The sequence below is a fragment of the Pseudocercospora fijiensis genome (assembly GCF_000340215.1).
Source record: "Pseudocercospora fijiensis CIRAD86 unplaced genomic scaffold MYCFIscaffold_1, whole genome shotgun sequence".
Taxonomy (NCBI): Eukaryota; Fungi; Ascomycota; class Dothideomycetes; order Mycosphaerellales; family Mycosphaerellaceae; genus Pseudocercospora; species Pseudocercospora fijiensis.
In genome coordinates, this window is record NW_006921532.1 from 10,785,778 (window position 1) to 10,806,983 (window position 21,206).

At 52.6% G+C, this 21,206-nt stretch overlaps 6 protein-coding genes across 6 annotated transcripts; 1 reads left to right on the plus strand and 5 right to left on the minus strand.

Annotated features, from left to right (window-relative positions):
- Positions 1 to 490: 490 nt before the first annotated feature.
- Positions 491 to 1,406, minus strand: MYCFIDRAFT_76860 (uncharacterized protein; the record flags this gene model as incomplete). The annotated part of the gene is made up of 6 exons (XM_007922303.1): positions 491 to 630; positions 684 to 865; positions 915 to 1,029; positions 1,081 to 1,118; positions 1,261 to 1,316; positions 1,374 to 1,406. 6 exons carry the CDS (start codon positions 1,404 to 1,406, stop codon positions 491 to 493), a joined length of 564 nt encoding a protein of 187 aa, XP_007920494.1.
- A 722-nt stretch (positions 1,407 to 2,128) lies between these two features.
- MYCFIDRAFT_160714 (uncharacterized protein) lies at positions 2,129 to 3,878 on the minus strand. Its single transcript, XM_007923921.1, has one exon. The coding sequence runs from the start codon at positions 3,703 to 3,705 to the stop codon at positions 2,227 to 2,229; it is 1,479 nt and encodes a 492-aa protein (XP_007922112.1). The 5' UTR covers positions 3,706 to 3,878; the 3' UTR covers positions 2,129 to 2,226.
- A 207-nt stretch (positions 3,879 to 4,085) lies between these two features.
- Positions 4,086 to 5,081, minus strand: MYCFIDRAFT_76862 (uncharacterized protein; the record flags this gene model as incomplete). Its single annotated transcript, XM_007922304.1, has 2 exons — positions 4,086 to 4,955; positions 5,010 to 5,081. 2 exons carry the CDS (start codon positions 5,079 to 5,081, stop codon positions 4,086 to 4,088), a joined length of 942 nt encoding a protein of 313 aa, XP_007920495.1.
- Positions 5,082 to 5,465: 384 nt separating this feature from the next.
- Positions 5,466 to 9,233, plus strand: MYCFIDRAFT_55901 (uncharacterized protein; the record flags this gene model as incomplete). The annotated part of the gene is made up of 3 exons (XM_007922005.1): positions 5,466 to 5,594; positions 5,694 to 8,566; positions 8,619 to 9,233. The coding sequence occupies 3 exons, from the start codon at positions 5,466 to 5,468 to the stop codon at positions 9,028 to 9,030; spliced, it is 3,414 nt and encodes a 1,137-aa protein (XP_007920196.1). The 3' UTR covers positions 9,031 to 9,233.
- Positions 9,234 to 9,388: 155 nt separating this feature from the next.
- Positions 9,389 to 12,171, minus strand: MYCFIDRAFT_210120 (uncharacterized protein). Its single transcript, XM_007923922.1, has 6 exons — positions 12,026 to 12,171; positions 11,894 to 11,969; positions 11,621 to 11,821; positions 11,000 to 11,324; positions 10,022 to 10,943; positions 9,389 to 9,945 (listed from the first exon to the last, which is right to left on the minus strand). Exons 1-6 carry the CDS (start codon positions 12,073 to 12,075, stop codon positions 9,849 to 9,851), a joined length of 1,671 nt encoding a protein of 556 aa, XP_007922113.1. The 5' UTR covers positions 12,076 to 12,171; the 3' UTR covers positions 9,389 to 9,848.
- A 632-nt stretch (positions 12,172 to 12,803) lies between these two features.
- On the minus strand, positions 12,804 to 20,867 carry MYCFIDRAFT_150140 (histidine kinase A). The gene is made up of 3 exons (XM_007923923.1): positions 20,787 to 20,867; positions 13,832 to 17,740; positions 12,804 to 13,778 (listed from the first exon to the last, which is right to left on the minus strand). Exons 1-3 carry the CDS (start codon positions 20,835 to 20,837, stop codon positions 13,284 to 13,286), a joined length of 4,455 nt encoding a protein of 1,484 aa, XP_007922114.1. The 5' UTR covers positions 20,838 to 20,867; the 3' UTR covers positions 12,804 to 13,283.
- Between the last annotated feature and the right edge of the window lie 339 nt (positions 20,868 to 21,206).

Below are 21,206 nucleotides of genomic sequence, written 5' to 3' on the forward strand. Positions count from 1 at the left end.
CGGCCGCTCTTTCTGCGTTGGATTGCTACAGCTGGCACTGCCTGGCAGTCATCTTTGTTGGAGGGGAGGAATGTTGTCCGGCTCTGATTTGTCGATGATAAGGGATGCCCCTTTCGATAGATCACGTGACCAATACCTCTGAGCTTGCCTAATCGTAACATATTGCCTGATCGAGCCAGCCTGGTACACATTTGGGCTTGGCTTGGGTGCATGCGAGGAGCCAGATTGGAGTCATAAGTTCGATAATAAATGCGTGGCAAATGGAGCTGAGGATCATGCTATATAATTTGCTTCCATTCTCAGCGCCTTCGCTTCATCCAAACAAGGCCATAAGTATCTCGCGTTCCCGGATCCAACTCCCCGACACCTTCACTTTGATGATATCAAGATTCATAAAATTCCGTGATCCAACGCCACCCCGCAGAAGCAAGCATGTGGAGCCGCACCAAACCCCTTGCTGGCTAATAAATATATGGGTTGTCGTGTCCGCTCATACTTCATCCATGGTGCCTGCCGGTTCATCGTCATCATCGCTGTCGAAGCTACCAACACTGCTCATCTCGTCGCTGTCATTGGACTCGCCTCCAGCTTCGTCGACGCTCTCTTTGGTAGCATATTTGGTGACGTACTCTGCAGATGTCAGCGTGGAACGTACACCAAGAAGACAAGACCCGTGTTCTCACCTTTCACCTTGGCATCGTAGCTTTTTGGCTCCCGCATCATGAGAGCAGCTGCCTCACCATTCAACGGATCTGTAGGATTGGGGTATCGAAGTAGTTGGGGGAGAAAGACCTCGAAGATGTTGACCATGTCGTACATCGGTGACCAGGTCTGGTTGATGACATCCAGGCAAACGCTTCCTGATCTGCTGCTGTCAGTCCTGTTTGTCCAGTGATGCATGCAGATGTACGTACAGCTCATCAATGTTGGGGTGAAATATCCTGTTGACAAAGCCTATACTTGGGCTCTTGTAGGGATACTGATCAGGTAGCTCTACGTGAATCTTCCATAGACCGCCCTCGAATGGAGCTGCTCAAGAATCAGGAATATGCTCATTTATCAAAGTTGAGTTGGACTTACTTTCTGAAGGGCCCTTGAAGCGGACATAGAACTCTTGCCTAGAAGAAAAGTCAGCTTATGGTCGTGAATGGTTGAAATCGCAGCGGTTGGTCGCATGGCTCTGACGAACACTGTCGAAAGAGGTCAGTCATCATGCTCCATCTCAGTGAAGCATAGTGCTAGGAGGAAGGGATGAGCAACATACTGTTATCATTGACCAGTGTCACCTCGTAGTCGCTCATGAGCATCTTCATGACCTGTTGCCCACGTTGTCAGCCTCGTATTCATGCCTTTTTTGATCCACAACTTCGTACGTCCGTCTCGATTCTGCGCTTCGGGCTGCTCATCTTGCCGCCTTCTCCCTCCGATCTTCAAGGTGACTCCTCAGCCCAAGCTCTTTAGAGCGGTACGCAGTCGCTTATAATGGATGATGTTTGCCGATGTGGTTGCTGCTACAGATCGCGGGAGTTTTGGATTGGATTCGCAGAAGCAATTGACTTGGCTGCTTTCACGACGGATGGGCGACTTCTTGAGGTAGAGTCGTGCTTGCTCGGGTGATTGGGATCACAAGATGGCGTAGCTTCCTATGCTTCTTTGTCGGTAGTCGTTCGTTTCAGGCTTCGTATGACGTCTCAGCTCAATGCTTAAATGGAAGATTTGCAGAAAGTCCGTAGGCGGTAGAGTGGCATGCGGTGTAGTTTGGCAGGTGCCGAGGAAGGGAGAGTCGTCAGAGGATGGCGAGCGACAGTGGGACGGTTTGGAGACGACGTGACTGGCAACTGGAGGTGGAGCGTGACCACCCAGGTCCTGAACCCGTGACAGCCCGAAAGCCGGCGATTGCTCAAAGCCGCGGGTGATCCCTGGAAAGCTGATATCAGAGACACGACCTTGCTGGTCGATTATCCTGAAACCAATATCCACGCAATCAATCACATCGCAGGCTTTCCGTGTCAGTGTTCTGATCAGCATCACCTGTTGGGCCTTCTCCAATTCGAGCTACATCATAAGCAATAAGCATGGGCATCAGAGCTGAAACAGAAACAGGGCACATCAGTTCACGACAGTCCTCGAATTAGAATTAGAACACGGTCTTGCCAACAGAGTCCTACCACAGACTTTGCTAAGCAGTGGTGCCAGGAATGGTTAAAGCATTCTTCAGACCGGCGGTCATCGCCTCAATGCCTCTATTGCATCAGCCTCCTTCATGGCTGTCCGTGTCAGCACCTCTGGCGAAGTTTCCCCAATCACAACGGAGTCCTCTATTCTAATGCCCAGTCCTCTGAAATGCGCCGGCCATCTCTCCTCGTTCGACACGTAAACTCCAGGTTCGATCGTGATGCAGTGATTCTGCCGTAATCGTTCGCTCCTGGAATGACCTGGAGCGTCATGGACGTCCAGTCCAATGTAGTGCCCGACATGATGCGGAAACAGCTTATCCATAGCATCGCCAGTCACATCGAAACCCAACGACTTTAGACCATCTCGAAGCCCGTTCTCAGATATCCGATGTAGTTTGTCCAGAGTCATATTCGCATCCTCATGACAGAGCGCAACGCAGCTCTTCTGCACGTTCAAGATCATGTTATACATGTCTTTTTGCGCGTCCGTGAAACGACCGTTGACAGGCCACGTCCTCGTAATGTCCGTGATATATCCACCATACTCTCCGCCAGCATCGACAAGCACAACCTCACCCTCCTGCAGCAGAGCATCATTCCTAACATAATGTATACTTAACGCATTCTTCCCTCCCGCGATCACAGGAACATACGCCTCCCCATCAAGTCCATTACTCCTGAATCCATACGCGAGATCCGCCCAAAGCTGTTTCTCACTCGCCGGCACCCCTTTCATTGCCTCAGTAATCACACTCCCAGAAACACTGCCCGCCCTCCTCATACAATCCAGCTCCGCCTCACTCTTCTTCAACCTCAACGCATTCAGCACAGGTCTCAAAGGCCTGACACTCGCAGCCTGCAACAACTTCGCCAACCCATCAACCTTGGGCAGCGAATTCCCTGCGACGAACCGACTAAACGCACCACCTTTCATCACACTCCCGCCTATATCCGTAAACACCTCCTTAGCACTCGCGAGAATCTCAGGCATCACGTTCCCAATATTCTCAACATCCCCTGCTTCATCCGCATTAAACACATCTTGCGCCGCTTGAACTCCCGACCTCGCTCCATCCCATAATTCTGCTCTTTCGTCTTTCGGTCGCACGTACAGGTGAAACGTGTATTCTACATCGCTTTGTCCCTTTTCGATGACTGCGACGGCTTCGGGCTCATTGAAGCCTGTGAGGTAGAAGAAGTTGGGATCTTGGTGGAATTCGTAGAAGACTGCGCCGGAACGGAATTTCGTGTTGGCGGAGGCGAGGATGGCGACGCTGTTTCGTGGGAGTTTGCGGGCGAGAGCTGCGCGACGGTGATGGTATTCTAGAGCTGAGATTCCTGGGGTGAGGTGGCCGGGTGCGATTATGTGCGGGTGTGTTTCGTGGAGTGGCTGGCCGAATTGGATTTCTGAGGCGGAGACGATTTCGTGAGGCTTTCGTGAGGATGTGCTGAAGAAGGAAGGTCTGCTGCGGAATGTGGGTGATGGTCGTTGTATTACCCGTAATCGCGGCACGAGTGTCCTCTTCATTCTGGATGGTAGAGGGGTGTGATGTGAATGGGATCGGCAGAGAAGATGTGGAGTGATATATAGTGTATGGGCCGGAGCATCGGCACGCGACTGAGTCTAACTTTTGTGTCTTCTTGGTGTACTGTAGTCGCCTGCTCACACTGCAACGCTATTATTGAAAATATCTACGTCGCATATGAGAGTGCAGCGACTTGATATTATGGAGTGTTCGCGTGATCTCTCAACAGATCTCGGACGACCCACTCTTTTAGAGTGCCGTACATAACCGCTGCCGCCCGGCCTTCTCACCTTCAAGGAAACCATGCCGATCGGACGCCAATCCATCAACCTTCTGACGCTCTCAAACGATCAATATTGTCTCTTCTTGTCTGTCCTCGAGGTTATGCCTTCGCGCTCGGCATCTTGACATCTCCAATGATTGGACGTAATAGCTCTGGCACAATTGTTCCAGCATCGCCTTTGAAGAACCAGTCACCAGGCTCCCAGCCGCCGGCTGGAGCATCATTCTCGTCCATGTTCACAACACAGACTCTGGCCCCCGTCATTCTCGCACGTGAGATGTTGCCTGCTGCCGGATATACCTTAGCTGAGGTACCAATAACCATAATCAAATCCACATCTCCCGCATCGAAGTAATCATCAACATTCGCGAGGACTTGAGTAGGAAGCTGTTCTCCAAACCAGACAACACCAGGTCTGAGCAAGTCATTGCATCTAGGGCACTGGGGAAGATCTTCAAGTGGGATGTCGGCAATTTTGATAGAAGCATCGCTAATATCAAGCTCTTTGCCTTTCTTGCCTTTGCCCAATGCTTTGTTTGTCGTTGGGTCATGACCATCATGTGGGATGTCGAGAGCAGGCACAATTGGGTCCACGAAGTTCTCTTCCTGGTATTCACAGGCTTTGTTGTTGCACTTGACTTCAAAAAGCGTGCCGTGGAGGAGTTGTAATTGTTCTCTGGGATGATTCGCTCGTTGACTCAGTCCATCAACATTCTGGCTGAGGTGTTGAAAGCCCGGTAGTCGACGAGCGAGCTGGGCGAGAGCGTAGTGGGCAGCATTTGGATCTGCTTGCATGGCCTTGTGGCGACGGTAGCTGTAGAATCTCCAGACTAATGCCGGGTCCCGATTGAAGGCACCGGGAGTAGCGAGGGAGGTGGCATCGTGCGAGCGCCAAAGACCGCCAGCGCCACGAAAAGTAGCCAGACCAGATGCTGCTGACAGTCCTGCTCCTGACAGAGCAATCACTCGCTGGGTGTCCGTCAGTCCTCATGACTGTGCGGCATTCTGAATTGCCTGACAAACCTTGCACCCGACCAGGTACTCGTGGAACTGAGCGACAGCTCTGTCGCCTTTAGCAGAGCCATCTGATGCCATGATTGGTGCTGTGAAGCTGTGGTTGAGTCGTTTCCAGCTCTCAGAAAGTGAGACAAAAGGTAGAAGTTTGGAAATGCTACCTCTATATGGCGGGGAGGGGGAAAACAGCACATTCTGTCGCTCCAGTGACCGCGTCCATGACCAATGCGCCGAGTGCATGGACGATGGAGCTCCCAGGTGTGTTACACTGTCTGCGAAGCTTCAAAGCCAACGTCGGAGCCCGGGCCGATCCACAACGCAGCGTGCTTGTTGCATCTCGACTTCGTTTCTTGACGCGACGTTGATGCGGCGTATCCGTTTGCTGCGCCCCAACATTGCTAATTTGCTATCCGTATGCTGTGCCGGCCAGGAAAGCATGTGGTTGGGCTGGGGTGATTCACCGCGATGGAGGCTGACTGGAACGAGGCGGCCAGGCTGAGGCTCCCCGGACCTGCTCCCAATGCACCACCTTCGCAGCTGACAACGCTTGCTTTCGATCCCGTCCAGGAGCTGCTGTGGACCGGCAACGAATATGTGAGTCTCGAGACTACTCTGAAATTCCTTCAACTGTGTCGAGAGTCCATTTCCTAACTACGCAAACACGAGCGCTGCGCCATTCTGATCGTCCTACAGGGACGCATTACTTCATTCTACGGCGCCGAGTTGCAGCGATATACATCGTATCGCGGACATGTCAGCACGGCGCCACGCGGTGCTCCCGGCAATGCCCACGTCCAGCAATTTCTATTCTGCGAGAAGGGCGTGGTGTCCGTTTCGGCCCGGAGCATTCATTTATCCTCCCGGAGAGGATTGGCGCAATGGCATGTTGCTCAGCCTGCCATGAGCGACTTGCAATGCATGAGTTTCACGACCCGTGATGCTACAGAGTTGATCGTGGCCGGCTGTCAAGCTCAACTGTATCGCATTGACGTGGAAAAGGGGACGATCCTGGACACGCTCACTCCACAACCCCCGGCCATGTACAAAATGATGAAGCTCGCAGGTCAATACATATGCGCTGCGACTGCTGATGGCGCTATTCATCTTCTCGACTCCAAGACTCTGGCTCTCCTTCACAGCTGGAAGGCCTACGCTGGCTCGGTCAACAGCATGGACGCCAGAGGCGACTATCTCTTGACTTGTGGCTGGGCCCAAATGCAATACCAAGGACTATCGCTTGAACGCTTAGTTCGAGTCTACGACTTGAAAGCACAGAGACCTGCGCCACCAGTGCCATTCCCGCTCGGCGCTGCTTTCGTGCGCATGCATCCTAAGTTGACTTCCACGTGTATCGTCGTATCCCAGAATGGACTCATACATTCGATCGATATCCAAAATCCAGACATGCCGACCATGCGCTATGTGCAGTCTTTCGAAGACAAGTTCCTCGGAGTGGAACTTATGCCCTCTGGCAAGGGCTTTGCTTTGCAAGACAGTAATGACCAAGTGGTGCTGTATGGCTCACCTTCCAAGTTACATTTCACTGAGTATAGCCAATCGACAGAGTTCGCCGACCCGATGGACAGCCACAAATCACTGGATTGGTCAGACCAGATACCTCTCAACACCATTGGAATGCCGTACTATCGCGAAGCCCTCCTATCCAGCTGGCCTAACAGTCTACTGCATCAGGTGGGTATGCCACCTCCTCGAATCGAGATGGATGCATCTTTTCGCCCATTCGAGTACGGCAGAGTTGGCTTGAATTCGAAGACTGGGCGCCGATACGAGGCGCCTGATATCAAGGCCCAGCAGAAGAGTGCAGATGTCATGGTCGGTCCCAAGTTCCTGAGTGAGAAGCCGAGAGACGAAGGTGCGAACGGCGACGCCCGTCGACGCATGAGTGAAGACCTTCTCAACGCCATGACGAAAATGAAGCTCGATGGTAAAGCAGGCACTGACACGAGACTCCTGTATCGTGTAGTGGAGATCAAATACAGCCGATTCGGGGTTGAGGATTTCGACTTCCGCTATTTCAACAAGACGAGTTTTGCTGGACTGGAAACTCATATTGTCAATTCTTACGCCAATCCTCTTCTGCAAATTCTTCGCTTCACCAACACAACTCGAAATCTAGCGCTTCTGCACACAGCCCGGAACTGCAGCGCAGAAGATTGCTTGTTCTGCGAACTCGGTTTCTTAATCGACATGCTCGAGAAAGCACAAGGGCTGAATTGCCAAGCAACAAACTTTCTCAAATCCATCAGCAGGCAACCGGACGCTCAGGCACAAAACGTGCTGGAATCGTCTGTGTCGAATGTCCCATTGACTATGATGGTGCAGAACTTGAACCGGTATCTCCTGCAGAAGTTGGAGGATAATTTCAAGTTCGCAACGCCTTCCCATTTGAACCACTTCCATTACGCATTCGGCACCACCGGTCTCGATTTCACACGCTGTGCACACTGCAGCTATGAGAGCCGAAACGACAGAGTCTGGTTCACGCACGACCTCGTGTATCCACCAAGAAATGCAAAGCATCGCGGCTCGAACAACATGCGAACATTCTTCTCGCAGGTACTCAAGGCGTCCATCGAGAGACAGAATCAGCATCGGGGCTGGTGTTTGAGATGTAATGGTTACAAGGCCATGACTTCTCATCGTGCGATACATGCGCTTCCCGCAGTCCTTATGCTAAACGCCGCAGCCAACACCTCTGACGCTAAACAGCTTTGGGACACACCCGGCTTTCTCCCTAGGGAAATTGGAGTGATTGTCAACAACGGCAGATTCTTTTGCTATGAGGGACAGGATTTGCAGCTTCACCTCCAACGAGGACAGTATAACATCACAGTCTACCAACTGGTGGGAGTTATCAACGACGTGAAGCCTGAAGAGTCAGAGAAACCTCATCTGGTAGCTTCCATCGACGTCGGCATGGCAGATCCTGATCCAACGCAAAGCGGCAACTGGCATCTGTTCAACGACTTCTTGGTCCACAAGCTGCCGACGGATGAAGCGTTACGTTTCAATTCACAGTGGAAACTTCCGTCGGTAATCACATATCAGATCAAGTTGATGTCCCATCAGATCGACGACAGCTGGAAGCACGAGATGGACACCCGCATCTTGTACGACAGCCCGACACAACCAGCGCTCTCCCCAGACTACTGCTTCCGAGCACTATCTGACAATGAGCCACTGCCAAACGAGAGCTCCCACGTCGCGATTGATGCCGAATTTGTGCGGCTGCTGCGGGAAGAGATTGACGTCGGCGCTGATGGAACACGAACGATGACAAGACCCGCGCGACTGGGCTTGGCAAGAGTATCGGTTCTGCGAGGCGATGGCCTTGACCAAGAATTGCCATTTATCGACGACTACATCGCGGTCGACGAGCCGATCGATGACTATCTGACGCAATACTCAGGTCTGCGTACAGGCGACTTGAATCCTGAAACCACACACTTCCAGCTTGTCAGTCTAAAGCAGACCTACAAAAAGCTCTGGATCCTTCTGAACTTGGGCTGCAAATTCATCGGCCATGGCTTATCATCAGACTTCCGGTAAGGACATATCGCCTCTCGAAGATCGAAAGCTTACTGACCATCTATCTAGCACGATCAACATCCACGTCCCCGAATCCCAAGTCATCGACACCCAAGACCTCTTCTCCCTCAAATCTCGCACCCGACGAAAACTCTCCCTACGCTTCCTGGCCTGGGTGATCCTCAAATCCGACATTCAAGCCAATTCAGGCATGGGACATGACAGTATTGAAGATGCCCGAACGGCGTTGAGACTCTGGCGGAAATACTTGGAGTACGACAGTGCCGGGGTCCTTGAGCAGATGATGGATGAGGTGTACAACACAGGAAGGAGTCTAGATTTCAAGCCACCGAGTGATCGTAAACAGCCTGATACGCCTACGCCTACGGCTAGTGCGCCTGGGACGCCGTCTAGAGTGGCAGTGAGACTGGCGACACCTGCGCGGAGTGATTTTGGAAGTCCGCAGAAGCGGTTGAGTTGACTGATGCGAATGAAAGAAGGGCCGGGCAGGATCAAATGAAGCTGGAAGGACAGACAGCAACAGTTCGTTTGGTCATCGTGGAAGTGACAACAAATTCTAGTCCTAGGGGGAAAAAGTGGCAGCAACAGACACTTACTCATTGATCTCTGACGGCATTCGTATCATATGTCCCTCAAGCAGCCGTTAATCAACAATTACAAGTGTATGACAACTTCCTCTTCTTCTTCAAGACAGCTATCACGATCGAGTTATATTTGAACATCGAAAGATACTGCCACTATACCGGTTACGCACCACCAAAGCAGCCAGTCACTGAACTGTACATGTATCATGTCAAGAGAATAAGATAAGGTAAAGTCCTCTTGAGATCCAGCAGATGCGCATCTCGCTCTGAATTCCACTAACATCTTTCTATTATAAATAGGGAGGACAGCGAGCCGGGCACTTACTAATACCTTCTGAAACCATCGAAAGTCATACAATAGCTAGCAATCGACCCGGAAAAATCATGAAATATCACTCACTTCAACAAGACGCAACAAAACCCTTGAACCGTGATTTCTTGATTTCATCATCTCTCTCCATCGACCGAAAAAAAATATTTTCCCCAAGTCTTTCTCTTTCATTCTCTTATCATCTCTCTCTCTCTAATGCCTTGCCTAACTTAGCACTGATCGCTTCCATTCATTCATCCTTCATCCAAGAAAAAAAAAAAATCGTGCATGCGGCGCACGTCCAATGCCATGCATGGTATATCAAAAAAAAAATCACCTCTTTCATCAAGTACCACACCTCAAAAACGTCAATGATCTGTCTGTCTATTGCACAACCGGCCCAGCCTGAATCGTCTCCGGCGTAGCCTCATCTTGATATTTCTTGAAATTCTCTTGGAAAAGTTCCGCAAGCTTGGTAACTCTAAAGCAAAAGAAAAAGTGACCATGTCAGTAAATGCAGTTGAAAGTATGAAAAGGCGTAGAAAAGAGGAACTTACTCGTCTCCAAAATCCGCAGTTCCAGTCCAACCCTTCTTTGGATTGAGGAGTTCGTCGGGGACATTGGAACATTGCTTTGGTACGGAAAGGTTGAAAACGTCATATGTTTCGTACTCGGCTTTTGCGAGTTCGCCGCTGTGGATGGCGTCGAGGATGGCACGGGTGTATTTGAGTGGGCAACGTTTGCCGCCGGTGGTGGCACCCGCGCCAGTCCAGCCGGTGTTGAGGAGCCAGGCGTTGGCGTTGTGGTGTTCGATCTTGTCTGCCAACATCTTTGCGTAGCGCATTGGGTGGAGGGCGAGGAAGGGTTGTGCGAAGCAGGAGGAGAAGGTTGCTTGTGGTTCTGTGACGCCTTGTTCGGTGCCTGCCATCTTGGAAGTGTAGCCGGAAATGAAATGGTACATGGTTTGGGCCGAGTTGAGTTTTGAGATTGGTGGGAGGACACCGCGAGCGTCGCAAGTGAGGAGGATGATGTTTGATGGGTGGTTGGTGGAGATGCAAGGGATCTTGGTGTTCTCGATGTACTCGATTGGGTAGGCGCAGCGGGTGTTCTCGGTAAGAGTGGTGTCGTCGTAGTCTACAACACGAGATACTGGGTCAAAGACGACGTTCTCGAGGATCGAACCGAATTTGATGGCGTTGAAGATGTCGGGCTCCTTCTCGGCGGACAGACCAATGCACTTGGCGTAGCATCCACCTTCGATGTTGAAGACACCTCGATCACTCCAGCAGTGCTCATCATCACCGATCAAGGCACGCTTGGGATCTGCGGATAGCGTGGTCTTTCCCGTTCCCGAGAGGCCGAAAAAGACAGTCACATCGCCGTCCTTGCCTTCGTTTGCGGAAGAGTGCAGAGTCAGGACGTTGTGCTTGACTGGCATCTCGTAGAAGAGGACGGTGAAGATTCCTTTTTTCATCTCACCTAGCGGAAGAATCAGCATCGAGAATTAGACAATGCCTCATGAGAATGATACTCACCAGCATACTCAGTACCAAGAATAACCATCTCCTTCTCCTGAAAGTTGATAGAAACCGAAGTATTCGACGTCATCGAAGTCGTATATCGATTAGCCGGGAAAGCCCCAGCATTGTAAATAACATAATCCGGATGAAAGTGCTCGAGCTCTTTGCGTGACGGGCGGATAAGCATGTTGTACATGAAGAGCGCATGGTAAGCACGAGCACAGACGACTCGCACATTGATGCGGTAGCGCTCATCCCAGCCAGCATATCCGTCGATAACGTAGATGCGGTTTCGCGTGTTGAGATAGTCGACGGCGCGTTCGCGGTTGATTCTCCAGACCTGTGCCAATGCCAATGTCAGTCACGTGCATGTCAACCATTCACTCGGGACTGGCGCCACGCGACTCGTGCCCGGTCTGGTCCGACAATGCGGGGCTCCAGAGCCGAGATCAGAGTTCGCAGGGCCCAGGAGGCGGCTAACAGCTCGGCTATGCGAGGGCCATGACGTTACAGCACAACCCCGCCAAAGCAACCCACGAAACGCGTTTGCGTGCATCTTTCTGTTTCATTGCGTGGAGCGAGGCAACGTGCGCGGGTGTAGACGCAGACAGGAGGCGAGGTGTAGCAGATACTGACCTCTGGCGTCATGGGCTTGTTGACTGGTCCCCACCAGACCTCGCTCTCTGACCCTTCCTCCTTCACGATTCGCTTGTCCGAGGGCGAACGGCCGGTCTTGGCTCCGGAGTATGCAGACAGGGCACCGGTCGATGTGATGGCGGAGCCGGTCTCGTAGACCAAGGCATCTTCGTAGAGGGCGGCGACCGAGGGGTTGGCAATCTGTCGGACGTTTGGTCAGCAATGGAGGCGTCGACTTGCCGAGGAAGTGCTGCACTCCGGGTCGCGACTTACAATGGCCACGCGATCGTAGTCGATGTGCGCTCGGTCGTGCAGTTCTTCTTCCAATTCGGTGTGCTCGTGCTTGGGCCTGTGAGGGAGTGAGACGTTGGTATTGCTGCAATCATGTGTTCAGGGCCAACCTACTCGACACCACCAGGGTGCAGAGCCGTCTTGTTGACTCGTTCAGCGACCATTGTGCGTGTGGACCTCTTCAATGAGGGCGAGTGAAAGTTGCTCTGTTGCTGCTTGGGGATGCTCTCTTGGACAAAGGCGTTGGAGGCGTCTGGAAGAGCAGGAGAGATGTCTCGAACAGGAGCGGCTGCTCTGCCACTTATAGTGCCTGGGTTAGATTGGAACATTATTTGCGTCGGAACACTTCCTTGCGAGCTATACGGCAGTCGAGCTATCCTCATCCTAGCATTACCCCATTGAAAGCCGTGATTGGGCGCTGCTCCGGTCGCAAGGCGTGGTTTTGCTCGTTCGGGAACTTTCGGAGACGCCTGGGGAACAATGTCTGGAGAACGGCTAACGAACCAACGATGCGGGCATCAGTCGCTTTGCGAACGACAACTCGCTCTCTGCATGCCGATAGAAGTTGCCCTCGTTTCGAGCTTCTTAGTCAACGGACGTCATTCCACATTCAGCAGCCGAGGGCAAAGAGACGAGACGTATCCTTACAAAACCTAGCCTAGAGCTTCTCTGCCAAACGTCATGCTCGAGCGAAGAGCAGGACGTGGACGAGTGCACGCATCTCAGATCAGACTACAGCTGACGTCTCTGCCACTTAGTGTAAGAAGAGTCGCACCAGATGCAGATGGATGCTGTGATCAAGAGACGCAGGAACATCAAGAACACAGCCAGATCTGGCTCAGACTAATATTACGTAAGGACTGTGAAAAGAAGGAAGTGTGTTCCCACGAGTGATGACGCGTATTGGTATGAATTATGTTCGTACACGCTTATCTCAGGATTCTGGAGAAGACGACCGCCAACAATGACAATACTAAAATCCTTCGCCACAGGTACTTCTTCCCAAGCGCTCCATGCACCGCTCCAATGCAAACCAGTCAATGCGCGTTAACAATACTGAACACACTGATCCAAAATTTCCCAATATGCACACACACACACAAAAAAAAAACAGGAACCGCGTCGGCATGCTCGTCAAGTCGTGCGGCAATAGATCTCTGTGCTGTTGCTGTCGTTTCAAGCTGCTGTTGTCGACATTCTAAAGGCGAAGAGCTGAAGCACGTGGAGTGTACTCATACTGTGTAGCATTAGGTTTATCAGGCGTCATTCATTTCAGTAGCAGATTCTGTTTCCAACTCTGCTCCGAAGTCTTTGCGGGAGCTGTAAGTCTGTCACTGGTAGGCTCTTCGCATATGCTCGATCCCGCTTCATCTCAAGGGTCCGGGTTTTGCAGCTTCTCTTGTTCACTCGGAAGCCGATTCTGCTCCGCTGTCTGTCGGCTCTCGCCTTCTTCTTTTGCTTGAGCGTCATCGATGGCCGCTGCGACCTTCACTCCTTTCGCAGGAGCAGTAGTTGGGGGCAGTTGGCTAGGGGTTGTATCTGCTTGGAGCATGTCCTTTTGGGCTTCATCGAACCATCCCCCTCGTTCCCATGAGCCAGGTTTATACAGGTTTTCTATCCTGACTTGTTTGTCGACGATACCCTCCATGATCTCTTGAAGGCGCTGGAATGAAATAGGCTTCAAGATCCAGCCATCGAAGCCTCCGTCAATGTAATGTGGTCGGTCCCTTTCGATGAGTGATGCGGAAACAGCAATTACTGGAACCCGCCCGTTCATAGCAGCACGTTTCGAAAGCAGATCAGTGGGGTGCGACTTCTCAAAGGACCGGATCATCTTCGTCGAGGTGAGCCCATCAACGATTGGCATCTGTGAGTATATTAGTGCTGAAATGAGAGTAAAATATCCCAGCCTGTACATACCTGCATGTCCATCAGGACAATGTCGAAGAAGCCAACCTTATCGCAGTAGGTGCTTGAGCATTCCTCTCCATTGACGGTCAAAGTCACTTCGTGGCCCAGCTTTTCAAGTCGCTTCTTCATGATACGACTGTTGACGGGGTCGTCCTCCGCCACCAGCACATTCAGATGCGATGCATCCGGCTGATCATCAGGCTGGGCATTCAGGGGTTCGGGCAGCGTTTCGGGCGCAGCAGATGGCGCACTGATAGGCCTTTCACTGGCTGAAGCCCTTTCGCTCTTGGGTGATGCGATATAGTCTGAGATTCTCACAGGACGTATTGGCTGACCTTGATCTGCGACCGAAGTCTCACCAGGTCGCAAAGATCTGGGAGGCATCGTAGTGATTTCCATGCTCTTCACACGGGTCTTCTCTGGAGAGGCGTTGGGTCCGGCCTCGCCAGTGGTATGTCGCTTGCTGAGTCGCGGCCGTGCATGGGTCTCTGTTCGACTATTGGATTTAGAAACGCTGTTCTCATGCCAACCATCCACTCGGTGAGGCTCCTGGATGGCTTCGATAAGCCTATCAGCCTCGCTTTTCCCACTCCTGGCGGAGGCTGTGCTGAGCCCACTAGCGCCCGACCTTGCGCTCCCCAGGCTGTTTCTGCTGACGACGCTCTCAGTGCTATTCTTGCGGATCATACCCTCGGTGTGGCGATCGTCGCTCGAATCGCGCCGATTGCCGCTCCCACGCTCGATGAGGGTCATCATGTCATCTGTGGGTGGCGTGTTCGGGCCCTCCGACGCTTCAGCATGCGGTGTGGTGGAACCATGAGAGCTCGATGCTTCAAGCTGCGGCTGCTTCGGTTCTGTGACAGGCAATTCAAACGGAAACTGTATCACGAACCGTGATCCCTTTCCTTCTTCCGACTTGAGACGTAGCTGTCCATTCATGTTACGGATAACACGTGCAACAACAGCCAGCCCAAGACCTAGGGTTTTGTTCTCTTTCGGCTCTTTCGGCTCCGGCGGTGCTCGATCGGCGCTCATAGAGTCAGAAAGCATGCCTTCACTTTCCGTCTGTACTTGTTCTAGCTCGCGGAAAAGAGCATCGAGCTTCTTCGTGCTCATACCAACGCCCGTATCGGCTATGCTGATCTCAACATCAGCGTGAGACTCACTGCGTGATGTCAAGTACATGTCGACTTTCACTCCACCATCGTTCGTATTCTGAATCGCATTGGCAGTGACATTGCTGATGGCCTGACGGATTCTGCGTTGATCGCCAATGACTTGTTTTGGCAGACCGGGATGGTCGTTGATCTCGTAGTATATGTTTTTCCGCCTGGCATCTCCCTTGAACATGTCTGTAGCTTCGTAGAGAGTGGCGCTAAGATCGAAGACTTCGTCTTTGACAAGCTCGCCACCTTCTTCGGTCTTGGTTAAATCAAGGAGGTCGTTGATCACGTATATCAGCGATTTCGATGCAGAATGTGATTTCGCAAGGTTCTCTCGTGTCTCTTGGTCCAAAGAGCCTTCTAGCGCAATTTCCAGATAATTAATGATCGCATTGAGCGGTGTGCGAACTTCATGGGCAGAGTTTGCGAGGAGCAGCCGAGTCAACTGGCTGTTCTGTAATGCTGCCTCCTTCTGCCTCCACACCTCGATGAACTTTCCGTAGACGAGGCACAATACAGCAGCCGTCTCGATCTCTTCCTCAGACCATTCCCTGCATTTGCCAACCACCGTCTCGCTCCAGGTCTTGAAACTTTTGCGGGGCTCGAGATAACCTTCTGTGCCTTCTTTGATATACTTTTCGTAAGGATTGCCTGCCCACTTGACTTCTTTGAGCTGGCCTTTTCGGAAGAACACGATAAAATCCTGCCCACCCACTGAAAGAGGAACCAGAAGCAAACCGGCAATTTCGGCGAATCCAGGCGGGTATCGCAGGTCTGGAAAGTCTTCTTTGATATCTTGCGAGGTCATGACACTTGTGATGCATCGCATGCGCAAGTACTCCAACATGGCAAGTGCTTCCTGTGAATGCTCCAGATGACCCAATATCTTCGTCTCGTCTCTGATCGATAGCAGGCCAAAGTCGGCGTCGAAGAGCTTGAGCAAGTCTTCTGACGAAGCAATGATATACCCTGAGGGATTGTTTTGTGTTGGAACAGTATTGATCAGTTTCCTTGCTTGCAGGCGAGACGCGTATGACAAACGTTCAATGTTGCGAGAGGCAGAGTCACCAACCAGCCGGCACATCTTCCGGATGGGGAATGACACTCGCATGCCCTTCGAGCCGTACGAGTGACAAGCTATGAGACCCCACAGCTCCTCAAAGGCGTTGATGGAGATCGACATGGACGATCGAACGGCCATGTTGCCCAGGTACTTCAGATGGATGGGCGACATCGCTCGAAGGTAGGAATAGGTGAGATCCAATGGGGTTTCCAAAACCTCCATGGTTCGGCAGACAAGCCGGGCGGTCTCATGATCGCGGTCGTAAAGCATACGAACTTTGTTGATCTTGTAAAGCTCTCGAGCTTGTTTGGGAATGTCTGATGCTGGGAAATTGAGGCCCTTATATAAGTCCTTGGTGGCTCGAGGATCGACCAATTCCGTGACCACTCTTCCGTTCCAGGACTGATCGAATTGGTATATCATCACTCTGTGAAAGCCAGTAAGCTCTTTAACGACACCCACTAATATCTTTAGGAACTTCTCGAGATTCGTTGCGGATGCGAGCTGCTCCTGAACCTGGGACATGATATTGAAAACTTCCATGGCTGCAGCTTCGCCTTTCCGCTTCCGAGCACTTCGAAGCACACGCAAAGGCTTGCTACTGTTTTGTGTGCTTTCCAGAAATTCGCTTTCGGTCGGCCGACTGTCGAGAGTATCTTCGGGAGGCTCTGGTGTCATGTCGTTAGGTGGCACCAATGGATTCACCGGATCGTCTTCTAGCTCAAATTCGCATATGATGAGATTCGGATTGCGGTCGTTGATGTGCATGGCGCACCAGAATTTCTGATTCTTGCGCTGCGCATTTCGTATGGAAATCGTGAAGACTTCGGGTCCATTCGTAATGACATCGGCTTCCTCGTCTCGAATGAAATCTACGTGGTCCAGCAGATTGTCTGTTTGCTCCTCGGACAGGATATCTGTAAAGCTGTCGAGCGAGAAGAGCTGTCTTGGTGTAAATCCCAGCAGCCGTTTGGAATTCTCACTGACCACCTTGACCACGAGTCTGCCTTCCTGCTCCTCTTCCAATGCAATCAAGAGACCAAAGCCTTGCACGGCGCCGGGAATGTGGATTGGTTCGTCCTCACACCTTTGCAAGGTCTCTCCGTGCCTTCCTGTGATGATGGCATGCCCGCCTTCCGTTACAACATGCTTGAATCTTGCAGTCACCAAAGGTCCAGTCTCATCAATGCTGCTCTTCGTACTCCTAAACGATGGCGCTCTGGCAGAAGCAGGTCTCGTGCTGGGATTACTTTTGCCATCTAGGCTATCCGTCTCGTTGAGGATCTCGTTGATAATTTGGTGTCCGGCAGGCATTTGTGGACCTTCGGAATCCATGGACGTCGTGGTAGATGTGGATGGGTGGCGGCTCGGGGAAGCATAGGCATCCTGTCCTGCTGGAGAGGGCGTAGATTCCACGCTCACGTTCCGGACTCGCGAAGTGGATTTGGCGTGCGCTGAGTGTTCGACACCGACTGACATGCGCCGAGCGTGGGCAGCATTCTGGAAGTATCCCTCGGCCCTCTCAACCTTGGTCGTGGGCGTGGGACTAGGATCAACAGACACCACAGAGCGGATGGGAAACACGCGGTCGGCCGCCGTAGGATTAAGTTGGCCGTCGACATTGGCGGCTGGCGTGTCGCCAGTGGTGTTGACACGAGGCAGTGGCAGCGGATCGTCTTTGGAGAAATTGGGCTTGTTTGCGCGCGGTGAATGCGGTGCGTCGTGCGTGTCGTCGCCCAGACTGGAGGCACTAGAGGCGGCGGTCATCGGACTGGTCGATGAAGTCTCCTCGGTGTGACTGCTGGGCCGCCGGGCTCCGCCATCTGGCCCGGAAGACATTGGCCCAGGCGACAATGGCCGCTGCATCCCTCCTCCACGCGGCAGTATGGGGGGTTACTGTATTGGTGCTCCAGAGAGCAAGTGCCTGGTGCAGGCCTTGACAGGGATATTTCCACGCTACACTGGGTGCATCAAAATTTGCAAGCGAGCAATGACTGCACAGTGCAGAGCGTGACTTCGCCGGCCTCGCCTCTCAAAGGACCTAAAAGCCCTGGTTGGCCGCGGCTGGGTGCGAGCGTAATGGTATGCTCGGTCGCATCGGGCTAAGTCATGAGCGGCGATGAAGAGGCAGTGGCAGTGGCAGTGGCGGCGGAGGCGGAGACGTGTCTGCCAGCGGCGTGAAAGCGCGGAATTCGACAAGTTGCTCTAGCAGGGCAGATCGCTCGATCGCGGGTCCGGAGCGCTAGTCAGATGCGCGTGAGCACGAGAGAAGGGAGGCGGCGGCGGCGGCGGCGGCGTCGGCGGCGGCGGTGGTAGTTAATAGGTCAGTCAGGTCGAAGCACAATGCTGTGAGTGCGAAGTCGAGGGTTATGAATAGTTCCCGTGAGAAGGTGAGGTGGGTGTAGACGTTCGGGCAGCGCCACCGAATGTCTCAAAGGAGGTCCGAGGGGGTCAAAGGGTTGTCGTGTTTGGGGCCGTCAAATCGCTCGATGCAGTGGAGCGTGCAAATAAGGTTCGAGAAGGCCGTGTGCATGTCACAGACACAGAACAGCTCATTCATCAAGCATATTTCTGGGTGAATAATGGTATGTTGTCGTGGCCGTCGCGACTCGTGCACGCGCATGCTACGGATCCGGATCACATGCGCCACCGCCAGCGCCACCGCCAGCGACAACAACAAGGCTCTCACGTGTCACAAGCATACACACTCCACGCGGATTTCGGAGAGCGGATTCCAGGCTGCCAAGCAAGCACCACGAGATCAAGAACAAGCACTGAAGCGTGCCGTGCTGATCCAACGCCCAAACACGAATCATTCGCAGCGCAGCTGTAGCTCAAGCCAATCCGCTTCACCGCCCCTGGAGCTCACCATTTTGTGTGCGGGAAAAGTTGGTGTCAAAAAGCTGGGAGTTGATGTATGTAATGATGATGCATACATGGATGGAAGTCGGCCTGTGACCAGGGCCAGGGCCCCTGCTGCTTGTGGCTGGGTGATGTGGCTGCAGCATTTCTTGTCTCTCCCATGTGAATGCATCTTCAACCAGGACGGCCGGACCTGTGCACCTGGTTAGACCATCTTGGCGTGCTATGAACTTTGGTCAGGACCGAGAGACGCCGACGCCGACGCCGAGCCGAAGGCAGCCGAAGAACGCCACTGAACTCGTGGCGCACTAGCGACGGAAACATGGAAGCAACGGTCCGTCGCGTGAATTGCCGCGACAAGACGGAGAATCAAGAGGCGAGGCCAGCCATAGCGAAGCTGAGTCCGCGCATTCATATGATACAACCATCAAATTGCCCCGCAAGCACTTTGTCCCTTCTGTTCTTCTGACACATCACGTCGGGAGAGTACAGAACCCTACGAGCATACCTACCTTATTACCAGCTGGAGCCTTTGTCCATCTGAACCTCGTCGAGCACGCCGCAACGTAGGCACCGGTCGGCCTAGTGATTGGTCTACTCATAATAAGCCTAGCATTACCGCCTTGCATTCTTGCGCTTTTCCAATCACATCTCCTCTCATATGAATCGCCACTCGCGACCTTTGCGAGTCTTGGTCCGTTGTAACAGAAGGACCGACGGCGGAAGCGTTCATATCAGAAAACGCGATGGCACACCTGCGACGCCCGGGCAGCAGCAGTGATCGCGCCGAGATTGTGCAGCTGCATGCAGCACCCTACAATAGCACGCGCGAGCTGAATATCGTCTTTGCGAGCCTTGGCTGCACGGACAGTCGCGTAGTGAACCAACTCCTACCACGAATCACCAACCTACCCGATGTATCAGTGAAAGCGGTGCTCGATAGGGCCTTTCGAGGCCAGGACTTCATCCAGGCATCGTCGTCATGCCTGACGATACCCAACGCAACAAGGCAGTCTGCAATTCGCGATGTCGCAGAAATCGAACAAGAGGCCGCAGAATTATGCGAGTGGGCGCATCTACTAGTACTGGCACCTCTCGATGCCCACAATCTGGCCAAGATGCTGTATGGACACACGGACAACCTGGTACTGGAGTTGATAAGGAGCTGGAATGTTTCCAAGAAGATTCTGTTGCTCCCCGGCATGTCTTCGCCAATGTGGGAGAATCCCATGACCAAGAAGCAGCTCACCAAGATTCGTAGGAAATGGAACTGGGTGCAGGTGCTGCAGCCAATGCTTTGGAATTTTGTGGACGAGCGGAAGAAAGTCACCTCATGGGAAGCTGCGGACGAGCTGGTGGACGCCATCAGTAACCAGGTGGACCTCATGAACATTGGCGCTGGGCTTGATGTTGCGCCTAGTCAAAAGTCCACATTACCGCATGGGATAAGAAGGCCTGGAAGCTTGCTCCCGCCTGAGCTTTGGACCATGATCCTCGATTTCACTAACGACTGGGAACTAGCACAGACGCTGCACATCTATACGAATCTACCGCCGCCTGAAGCCTGGACATCTCACATGAAATCGAAAGGGCCGCTTGGGTACATGGAGGAACTCGAACTAACACTTCTCCGTGGTGATTTGGCGGATGTGAAGCACTTCGTAGCTCAGCGCAGTGTACCACGATGGCTCTCGAAACTCTCCGTGAAGCTAATTATGCGCTTTGCGATGACTGACCTCTTAGCCCACTTGGAGGCGAACCACAAGGATCTATTCTGGGCTGCGTTTGGTCACGCATTCCTCCCTGTCAAGGCCTCAGCTGTCTTTGGCCGCACCGAAATTCTAGAATTCTGGCGAACATCCCCGTCCTTCTTGACTAAGGAATACGACGCCGAAGCGCTGGATGGAGCATCGCGAGCGGGATTCATGAACGTGCTGGAATGGTGGCAGCACTCTGGTCTACCCTTGAAGTTTACTGAATCTGCGCTTGAGCAAGCCAGTGGCCAAGGTCATGTTCAGGTGCTCGAATGGTGGAAGGCACAATCTACTGCTGTCGACGATACGAATGCCAGCGTGGACTCGTCCAAAGTGCGACTGAAACCCGGCAAAAGCATCTGCTATGCGACACAGAATGGTCATGCAGATGTCGTTCGCTGGTGGGTACAATCCGGTATCGCATTTCCACACGAGGATACAGTTGCCAAACTTGCCAGTACGCACGGCCATGTTGAAGTGCTGCGAACCTGGCATGAGCTAAAGGGTTCGAAAATGATCTTCGACAATCAGGTCCTCGTTGG

Bases quoted from the DNA above. Each gene is read 5' to 3' on its own strand.
- MYCFIDRAFT_160714 (XM_007923921.1), bottom strand. From the start codon at position 3,705: ATGAAGAGGACACTCGTGCCGCGATTACGGGTAATACAACGACCATCA.
- MYCFIDRAFT_210120 (XM_007923922.1), bottom strand. From the start codon at position 12,075: ATGGTCGCTGAACGAGTCAACAAGACGGCTCTGCACCCTGGTGGTGTC. The intron at 11,822-11,893 runs GTAAGTCGCGAC...AACGTCCGACAG, and splicing joins ACTACGATCGCGTGGCCATT to ATTGCCAACCCCTCGGTCGC. The intron at 11,325-11,620 runs GTCAGTATCTGC...GCATTGGCACAG, and splicing joins ACAAGCCCATGACGCCAGAG to GTCTGGAGAATCAACCGCGA.
- MYCFIDRAFT_150140 (XM_007923923.1), bottom strand. From the start codon at position 20,837: ATGAATCCCGCTCGCGATGCTCCATCCAGCGCTTCGGCGTCGTATTCC. The intron at 17,741-20,786 runs GTCAAGAAGGAC...CGCGCAAACAAG, and splicing joins CTTCGGCGTCGTATTCCTTA to CCCAATTTCTCCAAAGACGA. The intron at 13,779-13,831 runs GTATGTACAGGC...ATATACTCACAG, and splicing joins TTGTCCTGATGGACATGCAG to ATGCCAATCGTTGATGGGCT.